We start from the raw sequence: 13,487 nt of genomic DNA, 5'->3' as shown, positions 1-13,487 counted from the left end.
TATATATATATATATATATGTTATATACATATTTAAATTATTTATTCTGTAATATTACCAGTGGATAAATGAATTTCATAATTATTTGCAAATATTTTTTGATTCGCCTAAGAAGGTATCGAGATATTGGGAAATGCGCATTAAAATTAATATTAATGAGTTCAAAATTTAGATCGCTCTTTTACAGGGTGTGAATAATAGAGAGTGAACCGAGGGGTCTCGTCCCAGAGACAGACCCCCTACTAGATGGCTCAACGACATCGAAAATGACCTAAAAACCCTAAAGATTAGAAATTGGAAGGGAGTTGCGATGGACAAGAGGCGCTGGCATTTGTCAGCTGTTGAGGCAGCCAAGGCCTGCAAGGGGCTATTGCGCTGACAAAGAAGAAGAACTTACTTGTGAAACAAAAAGCTTCATTTCTATTAAAAATTAAATAAGAAAAGGAGACATAATTCATAATAATTGCACATTTTCAAAGCTAACCAACATGCGAACGATTAAAGCAAAACTCAGTTAAGCAGAGAAACGCAAAGAAAAAAAAAGGGGGGGGGATTCTAAAAGTTAAAAGAAATAAGAAAAGCCATGGTAGTCGAGGTGAGTGATCGTAGCCTAAAAAGGCATATCAGGAAAGGATTTATTTCTAGGCGAAAGGGAGGTTCGGTGAGGGTCTTATATCATTAACAAAAGATTCAGTAATTATATGAATAAAACAAGATTAGAAAGCATAAAATGAGCTGATGTGACAGAATTGGAAAGACATTTGACTTTACCTAAATTAAATTATACTAATATCCTGTTTAATTTAGATTTAAAGTTTTTTTCAGCTTAGAAGAATACCAAAACATAATTAAATTTAAGGTCCAGAAAAAGCCTATTAGTGTAGATATTTGTCGTTGATTTATCACATTCTTTGTATATTCTACTTTGATGGCTTTATTGGGCCCAACAAACGCGCTTTAAAATTTAGATTAAGGGAACGTTTGAATTATGTCCCTCATCAAGCATTCAAAAAATCATCCCTAAGAAAACAAGAATGTTCAAAACTACCAGAATTGGGTGAAATTTTTCTTGTTTCTGACTCTATGGGAACATAAAAAAGCATGGTAATTTTTTCCGAAATGCTTTAGTAACGACTTTTGGTAACACTAACAAAACGTACGGTTTAATAACTATACTGTTTGATAGTAAATGTTCTAAAAGTTGGGTATTTTATAATTATACCTTAGAGTATGACATAAAAACCATTTATTTGGCTAAATTTACTTTTCAGTTTTGCATTTTTACTAAGTGTATGGTAATAAGAGCTACAATTTTGAACACCAGAATTTCTGGTGAACCAATACTGCACGAAAGGAAAAATTACCAAATGAATGGTTTAATCATCGTATATTTTTATTTTATTACCATAAATGTTAATCTTATACAAATACGATAAATTAATCAGAATTCGTAACAATGTCAGAATTTTGGGCGTAAGTTATATTTCAAAAAAGCCCAAGTTCTTCCTACTCTTATCAAACTATCTCATCTTAGTGTTTCGAAATATGATTTCCTTTACGTGAAAATCGGTTTCTTTGTTAAAGACAGCAGTTTTTTATTTATCCTCTAATCCACATAATTTGTCTTCCTCGGCCACAGTCACTCCCATAAGCAATCGTTGTCTTTTTTTTCCACCTTTTCAAATTTGGTTGTTTTCATTTTTCACGCGTTGGTTAGTTTTGATAATAGGCGACTGTCTTCAGTGCTCGGAACATATCGACTTCTCCACTTTATTTTTTGAACTTTGACACGTAAATCATTTTGCATGTTTCAAAATACGGTCTCATACTTTTTACACTTTTTTAAAAATCTAATAATATGTTATGTTAAACATTGCTATCTTCGTATTTTTTTCGCCTCGATACTTTTGCTTGAGCCTTGGTGGCTCAGGGGATAGAGCACAAGTCTCCCAATGAGCTGAACCGTGTTCGAATCCCCGAGATAGCTGTTCAATACGAATTCTGCACAGTGCTTGCGTAAAGTATCCTCAGTGGTCATTGGTTTCAATCCCCTTGCCTTCAGGCTAACCGTGGGAGTTTTTGGTAGTTTTCCTTTCCATGTAATGCGGGTTAGTTTCATCAAAAAGTCTTCCACGGAGGCAAATTGTTTTCCAATACTTGATCCAGAAGTTTGCTTGTCTTCAGGATTGGGTTCAAAATTACAAAGCAACGAAGTTAAGCATTGGCAACCGTAAACTCATAATTGAGTCGACTGTTCAACGATGATTATAAAATAATGTAAAAAATTAAAATAATTTTGTTTGAGTTAACTTGCGATTGATTGTTGCCATAAGAAGTATACAGCACATTTGAATAGTAGTCCACGCATTTCTATTATTTGCTGTATAATTAAAAAGCTATATATTTAGGTTAATTTTGAAAAACCTAAATAATTTTTGCCCTTATATTACTAAAAAAATATTTGTTACGTATTGCTTTGTTAAAAAAAGTCAGTTAAATTTAATTTCGCTTCACTTAAATTTAATTTTGTCTGAAATGACTTTAAAACCAAAACAGGTTTTTATTACTATTATTATTACAGGTTTTTATTACTATTATTATTACAGGTTTTTATTACTATTATTATTACAGGCTTTTATTACTATTATTATTACAGGTTTTTATTGCTATTATTATTACAGGTTTTTATTACTATTATTATTACAGGTTTTTATTACTGTTATTTTATTACTTTGTTTTTATGACTATTGTAATTTTTCTAGCATTCTTCCTCACCATTATTTTCCATTTTTCGTTAGTAACTTTACGTTTTATATTTGAAATCACTTTTGTTTCTTTTCATTCATGTCGAGCAAGTCTTCAGGTTGGAAGCCTATATTTGAGCTTTTGAAACATGTCGAATTTTACTTCCATCTGGATATTCTTAAAGCCAATGAAGTTTGTAAACCAAGTAATATCTTACCGCTTCTATTTTTAGGGTTATTCATTTAGTTTGCAAATTATTATTTTTTAAATTTTAAATTGATTATGTTGTTTCAAAAGTAATGTGAACACTGATTTCGATTCACTGAGAAAAATGAATGATTTGGATTTTTAACGAGTTAAAAAAAAAATAATAATGTTTACTTTCAATGCAGACAATTGTTTTTCGAAACTAATTTAGATGTTCCTTTAGAATTATAGATTCAAAATTTTTTTTTTCTGTAATGCTTAAATTAAAAGCAGCCAAACGCAAGTTTCAAAACTAATTTTGGCGCAGATTTCGAGTAATCGGTGTAAAAGAGTATTTACTTTCAAAATGTATTACATACCTGCCAACTTTTAATCCTTTCGACGATGATTTTTCCCAGTGGTAGTAAAATGGAATTTAATTTACAATTTTAGGAAGAAACATACGCTGCATTTTAAGGAAGCTTATACGGAGTACCATAACGGTATTACATATTAATATATATGCTTATTTTTTTAAAAAATAGTGGTGGTCAACAAATTAAGTTTATAAATACAAGAAATATATAGAAAACATACATTTTGCTACCACTTTGAAAGCAGAAATAAAATTTTAAGCAAATGCGTAAAAGTTAGCAGGTATGGACTATTACTACCCCTCAAAACTTATCCGGCATTTTGAATTAGAATAAAAAATACAAATATTTCAATGATAATTTTTAAATTTAAATAATATGATTATGATTTGAAAGTAATTTTGTCTTCGGTTTCAGGTTGCAAGTAAAAAAAAAAATTGTTTAGAAGCACCTAGAAATTTCATTTAACTCGTCTTTTGCAGATTCCTAACCTCAATCAAAACAGATTCCTATGCTTCCGTTCGTTCCTTCCGCCTCCAAGAACTCCTTTCCCAAGCATCGGCACTCAAGAAAGTGGTCATCAACATAGAAGAGTCGATCTTGTCTCATCAAGTACAGAGGGCATTTGGTACCAAGATACGAGAACTCGTCATCAATGGGCAGAACTTGAAAAAGATACTACCCGACGCATTTGCCGGTTTATTGACTCACGAGCTGACCATTCGAATCAGTGGAACGATGGTCAATCAGTTTCCGGATGGTCTGCTGAGATACCTGCCGGATGTCCGGTACCTGACACTAGACTTGAGAAATAATCAACTAGCATCAATGGGTCCCAAAGTCCTTGCAGCTATGACTAGAGATGGACCGGATGCTTATCAGACTCAACATATAACTGGTAATAATAATTATTTATTAAGACAAAATTAATTTAAAATGTCAGTAAATAATAATTAAATACATGCTTTTTGCCAAGTAATTTTACATTGAGAAAAAAAGGTATAGTCAAAAACTACCAAAATAGGGTGAAATTTACCATTTTTCTTGCTCTATGGAAACGCCGGAAAGTTTGGTAATTTTTACCGAAGAACTTTGTTAATGATTTTGGTAAAATTAACCATAAAATATGGTTTTATAATTTGTAATAAAATTTGGTAAATCTTTTTGTTATTGTTTTTCGTGAAATTAGAGAGTTGCATTATATTTAAATATTACTTTCTGTTCGCATTTAAAGACACTGTTGAAAGAATGATAGATATTGTGTCTCGCAAACTATTTTCTTCGACGGCAAAACAAGAGTAAAAATTATTTATATCGCATTTGATTTGTTAAGGGCATGTCAGCATAAGACGAGTTACTTTTCGTAGTCAAATCAAATCCAATGCTATTGCAACATCATACAGTTTTTCCTTTCTCCAGAACATGTTTTTTTTTATTTACCGAAGCTTGTCGCCAAGTCTAGAGTTCCAGTTGGACTATACTAAACTATAAACTTTTTTTAAAATAATTCTATGATATATATCATAAAAGATGGATATTTGTATATTTTGATAACGAAATAAAGCAGAACTACATGCAGTCTCGTATGATTACTTGAATCCTATACGGCAATGGTGTTTTTTTAACTTGCAACGGAGTATAAAAAAATTAAAGCTGGAAAGGATATAAAATTCATTAAATTATTAGGAACATCTTTTTGAGGAACATTTTTTGTTCGTCTTCCAGGGATATTTTTTGTACATTAAAAAGGTTATTGATGTGGTTCTTAGTTTTTGAATTATTTTACGCTGAAGTCTTTTTAGATTCGTGCAAATTCAGTTAAGTGAAAACTATTGTCAGGGAAATTAGGAATCTGTTCTCTTCTGTTTGAAAATGAAGCAGACATCACCCTAAGTTTTAAATTTTGAATAAGTATCGGAACAATTAAAAGTTCTCAGCTGGGTAATTTCGATGGATAAATGAAAAATTCTCCTTTTTTTCTCCATTTCTTCTGGTTATGCTGAAATGTAATCAGTTATTCTTTTCATTTTTATTTTGTTTGAAATTGGATTATTTTACTTCGCGGTTTCGATTTTAATACTTATATAAACTTATACAGAGGAGATTAATTGACTTCTTTTTTGGGTTCCTTGGTTTTGTAGTCATTCGAAAAGTGTTTAGCAGCTGACGCAAGACATCAGGCTATCAACCTTTTTAGAGGTCACTGATTGGATCTGCGATTTTGTTGTTTTTTATTAATTTGCAAATTATTTTTTAATTGCAATCTTTATGATTTAAACTTTAAAACATACATGTTCCGCAAGTATTTAAAAATAATATATACCAATTTAAAAGAAATCATAATGTTCCCACACAGATGAAAATTAATAAAATCCATAAACTCTTTGATGCAAAATTTTTATTAAGCGTATTTCTCAGACTTTTTTTTATCATTGTGTATTAATTCAAGTCGAAAAAGGAGAAAAATATTATATTTCCCATTTTTATAATTCATGGTTATGAAAACAGTATGAATCTTTTTTTTGCGTTAAAAGTAAATTTTTCAAACATGGCTGACTTCAAAACTATAATTTGTTTGCACTTGCTTGCAGTTATTTAGATTTAAGAGAAATAATTATTCATTATTGAAAGTTCTTTAATTTATAAAATCAATAATTGATAAATTTTTAAATATGAATGAAAAAAATTTTCAAACTAATTTTTTTGGATTTTATATTTTAGTACAAATACAATTCCTATAATCCAGCAGATTTTTCTAGTTACTATTAGACTATTTTTTAAAATAAAAAACACCAAAATACATTTTTACTTGTAATTAGAATGCCAGAAAAAATACACAAAAATCTGAACAGTGCCCCATCTACATCAAGGGGTTAAAACGGCAATTTTAAATATATTGTTTTTTTCATTATAATTTTTAATTAGTCCGTACAATCGAGTGCTACAGTAACCTTTCAAGCATTAAAAGAAATATATCTCAAACAATTTTGGCACTTTTTCATAATTAGCATATAAGGCATTGGCTGAAAGTGAACAAAACTTGACCTAACCGCCATGAATAACTGTTATGAAGATAGAATAGTTATAAAAATAGCTCATAATTTGATAAAAAGCAATCTATGACGACACATCCTTCGAAAAACAACCTAGTAGCAATTCGATTTTATTTTCTCTTTATTTTCTATTTTGGTTCTATCAAGGTACTTGCTGATTATACTTAAACGGTATATTTCTCAATAATTTTGCTTTTTAATGTAACGAGTTTCGACACATAGAAGTCCAACTGAAGTTAGATATAAATTGTTGTAGCATTCAAACATCTTCTTTTTCAGGTGGTGTACTTCTGGAAGAGAATCCTTGGAATTGCAGCTGTGAGCTTTTGTGGCTAGGTCGATGGATGAGGCGGTGGCTGATAGAGACGTTTCACGTGCACATGCTAAGTGTTGAAGCAGCCTTATACGTGAACACAGTGTCCAAAAAAACCACGTGCACGATTCCTGGTACCAACAGCACCCTCTCCATAGTTGACTTAAGAGTGAAAGACGTTAACTGTGAAGTAGTGTCGAACTCTGCATCGTGTCCATCTTGTATTATGTTCTTAATTTTATTTTGCTACGCTCTCTTAGAATTTGCTCAAGGATCCATGAAACACAAATTCACGGCTGTCAGTATTTGATGCCCTGACTGAAATTAAAATCGAACCAATAAAGAAACCTCAAATTAAAATTGTGTCACTTTTTATGGTAATATGGAACTTTTTTCTCGCTGGAATGTGGAAAGAGATGAAACTCCTATTTCATTAATCTAACTTTTCTGAAGTGACCGATTAAGTTTATATTTACGCATGTCTGTAGCCGCAACTAATGAGAGTTACTATAATTAAAATATTTAAATATTAGTGGAGTTTTGAAAAATGTATAAATATATATATATACCCTCANCCTGTATATATATATATATATATATATATAATATTCTGAGATCTGTGGTTGGTGGTAGAAGCAGCTACCGCACTGACTGCATTTTAATGCCCCCTTATGAAGTATATCAGTGCTTCCACTTCCACTTCTTTTTTAGTGTTTTCCTTTTTTGATTTTTAGGATTTTATTTCCTGATACAAACTTTTTACCTTTTCCAGTGTTTGGTATACCCAAGGTGATATTTATTATATTATTTCCCGTTACTGCATTTCGGTTGTCTCCTGTTGTGGTAATCCTTTCAGTTCTCGTGTCTGGTAATAGCTTATCTTGTTCCATTTCAAACAAAGAAGAAATATAGATTAACAAAGAAGTATATTTACGTATATTAACAAAGAAGAAATATCTCAACTTTGGTCACATAGTCAAATACTGCATGAGAAAAATAGTAATGAGCAGTGAAACGAAATATCTAAACTATGAAAAAAATCTTTCATTCGAAATATTTCAGGTGTACAAAATTTTGAGGCTAAATTACAGTAAATCATTCGTTCTAGATCAAAGCCTACTGATAAAAAATTTAAAAGAAATTAGGTATCGTAGTGGCTAAATATTGCGTGGAGATAATCTCTTTATTCCAAAACATTGAGGGAATGCCTTACTAGCATTGAAATTTTTTTCTCGTCTACAAAAACTTGAGATTAAATTATCGGATATATAAATCGTGGATTCTATATCAAAGTCTAGTGACATAAAATCTGGTTGTTGTCGTCGTAAGCCACTAAGGGCACTGAGGGTAAGATTGTTTTTGTTTTCCATTGGCGCCATCTATGGTCAAGAAATCGACTTCTACCACACCCGTTTGTAGGGCGGACCCATTCATACACCTACTTAGCGTTCTTTTTACCTAAAACTAGAGAACGATGTAAAATCTAGTAGAAATAAGATATCGGTCAAAATATTGCATTCTCACTTAACAATATCTCATATTAGATATTTTTCTCGTGAATGTAAACCTTAAAATTAAATTACTAGTGGTAAAATTATTGTTGGTTGTCAAACTTTAGAGAGGCAAAATGTATTAGGGATATGATAATGCAGAAACGAAACACTGCTTCAGACAAAATATCTGCAGAACAGTGATGCGTTTCGACAAAATCTCGCATTGGTGACAAACTATTCTTGTTTTTTAAAAAAAAAAGTACATCTTTGAGAACTAAGTAAGTAAGAGTTGCCTATTCTATAAAGGATTTTGTGCAAAACTAAATCGTTTCATTTCATGTCTGCGCTTTAAAACAGGGAAAAATTTTCTAGTGAAAAATGTATGCGGCTTGTTTGATACAAGTGTCTGACCAGTGCTAATAAAAAGCTTTGATTGTTCATTTACAACTATTATTTTTCGTTTGGAATATCTTTATGTTTCATTAACTAATAGTTAGGATAGCTATTAATGCGTGCATGGAAGAAAGAAAAGAATTTATCGTCTACTTTTCTCAAAATTTAGAAAGTTTTAGACTTTAAGTAGTTACTTCCTTTAGTTTTTTTTAAATTTTATTAATTCTCGTTGTGTTAAGTTTATTTTACATCTTATTTTAGAATTGATTAGTTTGAATAAGCTAAAAATAATGGTAATCGGAGACATTTGCTATATTATTTATTCCCTAAGTCCAAAAACAGAACCCGGATCAACTTCAGGAAACTGAACCAAAATTCAAATATTTTATAAGATAATATTATTTTTCACATTACACAATGCTTCATTTAAACAAAACTTTAAAAAAATACAATTCTAATTATTTGAAAATTTAAAAAATATTAATTATTTAAATTAATATTAATTATTTAGATTAATTCAATCACTGATTCAATCAAAGCAAGGAAAAATTAGGGCATTTTTACTCTCATCTTTCTAAAGTAACCTCATTAACTAATACCATCAAAACAAGTAAAAATGACAGCAGCTAATTTGCAAATGCGTGTTAGAGTCTTCGAATATTCAGATTATTTTATTGTCTTACACGCACAGACATGCCTTTTTTTAATACCAAATATGTGATAAAAGGCAAACTTAATTACCTTGGCAATTTTTTTTATCAGCGAGAAATAAGCATGTTATTGTTTAACAAGATCATCACTTACACACTTGTCTAATCACATGGTATAAGTAATTAAATTTATTGGAGTATGGAGTCTGAAATTATGTGGCAGTAGTTTAGAAGCTTTTATTCAAGAATAAAGATTTTGTTTTATTTTTCTTAGATTTTCTTGCTCCCTAATTAGTTTATTTTGTAAAAAAAAACTGAACAAAAATTAAAGGACAAAAATTTTTCATGGCAAGAAATGAAATGCAATTCGCAAGACGAAAAATAACATTTTTAAAGCAGATGTAAATTAGTTTAACGCGTTAGTGATAAAAAAAGGTAAAATGCTGTTAGAATTTATTTGAAAACTTTATTTAAATGAAGGAAACAAGAAACAATGAAAATTTGTATGTTTTTTTTATTACTTTGCTTTTATTGAGTAATTCGAAAATTTTTTGTTTCGGTTGACTGACGCGGATGATTTTGTTAATTCTTAACAAATTCGCGAGAGATAATTTAGCGTTGTTGTGATCTTGAATGACAAAATCTCACATGGATATAATCTAGAATGGACATAATTTAGGGTTGGGACCATCTCAATTTTTTTGTTTTAATATAATTTAGAGTAGGCATAATGCATCATGATAGAATTTCGTATGAGAGTGAGCAAAATTTAGCTCAGACACTATCTCGAAAAAATGTTTTTTGCGTGAATATTATTTAGAGTGGGCATAATGTTAAATGACAGAATCTCGCATGGATATTATCTGAGGGGGACATAATTCAGCGTTGACACTATCTCGCGTAAAAATATCTTGTGTGAATATTATTTAGAGTGGGCATAATGTTAAATGACAGAATCTCGCATGGGTATAATCTGAAGGGGACATAATTTAGCTTTGACACTATCTCGCGAAAAAATATCTTGTGTGAATATTATTTAGAGTGGGCATTATGTTAAATGACAGAATCTCGCATGGATATAATCTAAAGGGGACATAATTTTGCATTGGCGCTATCTCGCGAAAAAATTCTTGTGTGAATATATTTTAGAGTGGACATAATGTTGAATGACCGAATCTCGCATGGATATAATCTGGAATGGATATTATTATACATTAACATAAATTAAGTGACCATAACTTGCTTTGATGCATTACTGAGCGGAAATAATTAAGCATTAACATTATATTGTTCTAAAAAAATCTCGCATGAATATTATTTAGACTTGACATAACTTCACATTAACATAATCTTGAAAGATAGAATCTCGCATGGATATATTCTAAAATGGAGATAATTTCATACTAGCATAATCTTGAGTGACAATATTTCGCATGAACATGTAGCTTAGAACAAACATAATTTTCCATTAACATAATCTCTCCTTGACTTAATCCTGTAAGTCATAATATTAAGTTGATATAATCTAGAGTGGGTTAGAGTTGCATAGTTCCTAATACAGAAAATAACAATAAAAAAAACTTTAAACACATATAGATACATGGTTGAATCGTTTTTTTGTGCAAGTTTAAGAATAGGAACTAAATTGTACTGTTTTATTTCTGTTTTGTTTTCTCATAATAATTTTTAGCATTTATTTTAAATAATGCATATTTTGCAAACTTTTTAAAACTTTTGTTGATTAGCCTATCTATATTAGGTTTACAAGAATAAGAATTTCACGCTTAGTCTTGTAATTTCAGATGGCAGGGAATTCCCAGTTCAAATACTTAGACTCAAATTTGCGGAGGACAACAGTAAACGCAACACGTATTTGAGTTACCTAGAGAGGAAAGCCATGAAAATACCCTATGTTTATGTCGGTGGCAAGATGGTTTATATGTGCCATTGGAAGATATATGTGCCATCCAATGCTGAGGATATTTAACATCAACACAGTGGTTGGTGAGAGGCGAGAGAAGGGTAGTAACAAGTCATTGCCAGGATTTGAACTTGGGTTTCCTCATTAAGTTCTCTCTTTCATTTCCATTTTTATAAGTAAATATAACTCACAATTTATTGTCTTTTTGAGACTTAATTTGCAACAGAGTCAAATTTAATTAGAGTCAAAATTTCAATCAAAAATTGATTAAACTCATGAATAAAAGTTTCAAAGGCTGTTTCACAAAATGAAACAAATCACTTAAAATGTATTGCTGAGTTAGTAATTTGCATTTAAGTTAGAAAGAGATAAAAGAAGAAAAAAAAAACAGTTGATTTTGAGAAAATTAATGTGATCGCAAAATAACGGTTTGATGCAAGCTTGAACATCAATTTTAATATCAAGGTCTGAGAATTGAATTCCGTTTAAGGAAAAATACACAACAAGAAAGGAAATCCTTAGATATTTTCTTTAATTTTGACTATCTTTTTTCTCATTTTAACTACTAAATATTCTTTTCTCAAGGGTATTTATTACTTTTCACAGACAACTCTCTGTAAATATTTTTTTGTTTTTTTGAAACTTTAACTATTCTTACGTTGAAGATTCTCCTTTTTCCGTTATTTCTTGACGTAAGCTCGCATTTTTCCCATTACGCGTTTGAGTTTTGGATAATTTATCGTGTCGTGCAGAAACGGGAATTTGATTCATCGAATTGTTTTATAATGCTGACGGATTTCATTTTGCTTGTTTATTTTCTGATATGATTGAAAACCTCTAATCACGACACTTTTAAATCACGTGATTCATATTGAACCATCTTTTTAAAGCGTCAATCGCGCTCTTCATTTCAGAATCCTTATTAAAAAAGACGCCAAAATACTCGCCTCATGAAGAGTGTTCCGAAATCAACTCACTGAATAGAAATTTTTTTTTTTAAAAAATCATTAAAAAAACAAAGAAAAGAGGGTACCCTTAGGGGGTGCAAGTCTCTCAATCCTTGTCCAGAAAGAAGGGGTTGAAAACACTAAACCTTGTTTGATTGTTGGACGAAAGAGAGAGGCATTGAAACTTTGTTCTCAGAAAAAAAAATCTAAAGTTGGGTGAAACAATCAAAAATGCATAACAAAAAATTACATAAAAAATACATTAATCAAAATTACAAAAACAATCGGTAACATAAATCAATAAAAAAATTTAAAAAAATTACATACAACAATCAAAAAATTAAAAAAAATTACATACAGCAATCAAAAAATTTAAAAAAAATTACATACAACAATCAAAAAATTAAAAAAAATTACATACAACAATCAAAATTACAATTCAACTTACAAAATTACATAAAACAATCTGAAAGGTATTTATGTTTTTTATCCCTCCTACCATGTTAGCGAAAGGTTTAAAAATAGTTTTATTGCTTTCTCGTCTAGATATGTCACATATTCTCCATATTTTTCTTGACTTCATTTTTGGTATGATTCGTAAAATATTTAACAAAGGTGGTTATTTCAGAACACGTGAACACAGTTTAACGAGGACCAATACCGCTGTATTGATCCTCGCTAAACTGTTCTACCTTAAAGTCACGGCTTGGCTTCCGAAGCGGGGGTGCCATCCCCTCTGCGGAAGATCAAAATTGCGATGGCATGTCTTCGGATCATCCTCAAGGATGTTTCCCAGACAGTCGCCAATAGCCCATTGTGCAGATCTAGTGCGACGTAAATGAACAAATCAATCAAATCAAATCAGAACACGTATAGTCTAAAGCACCATTCCCACTGCATGCGAAAAAAATCATGGCTATGAATTTAGAGAGGCGAACGAGAATCTGAGTTGCCAGTTTTTCCCTGGAGAATGAATTTCTCCAATCAAGTTTTCTTCGGCATTAGTGAACTTTCTCCGGCATATAGAACTGTTCTTCAATCAAAATGTGCATATTTGATTGGAAAGTGAAAAGAAAAGATTCTTTATTAATCTCAAAAGATACATATGTGCTTAAAATTTTTAAGTAATATTTAATAAATATTTATATAGAGCAAAAAATAATGGTTGCTCGACTTTATAACTTTTGATTTTATGATCGGATTTTTCCGTTAACTAAGATGCAATGGTTTGAGAACTAGATCTTTACTATAACTAGCAGACTATATATTAATTTACGATCAAACAAAATTTTTTTTCTGTATGAAAATAGCCATTCTTGAAGAAGTCGGAATATTTCTTCGAGAAATATGGAAGTATGACTAAAATCTGGAAAATAAAATTCCAATAATTTGGTCAAGAGAAAACCTGAGAT

General features: G+C 30.5%; 1 protein-coding gene across 2 annotated transcripts in view; it reads left to right on the top strand.

Annotated features, from left to right (window-relative positions):
• Nucleotides 1-7,031, top strand: part of LOC107441638 (chaoptin) — a 30,157-nt gene extending 23,126 nt beyond the window's left edge. For both annotated transcript variants that reach the window (XM_071184009.1, XM_016054978.3), the window contains exons 5-6: nucleotides 3,788-4,203; nucleotides 6,638-7,031. In XM_071184009.1, coding sequence (XP_071040110.1) covers nucleotides 3,788-4,203; nucleotides 6,638-6,981 — 760 coding nt within the window. In that variant the 3' untranslated portion in view covers nucleotides 6,982-7,031. The remainder of the gene's footprint in view (nucleotides 1-3,787; nucleotides 4,204-6,637) is intronic.
• Nucleotides 7,032-13,487: the final 6,456 nt, after the last annotated feature.

The sequence above is a fragment of the Parasteatoda tepidariorum genome, chromosome 1, assembly GCF_043381705.1.
Source record: "Parasteatoda tepidariorum isolate YZ-2023 chromosome 1, CAS_Ptep_4.0, whole genome shotgun sequence".
Classification (NCBI taxonomy): Eukaryota; Metazoa; Arthropoda; class Arachnida; order Araneae; family Theridiidae; genus Parasteatoda; species Parasteatoda tepidariorum.
Note: the sequence above shows the minus strand (reverse complement) of the source record. Positions and strands in the feature narration are given on the sequence as shown.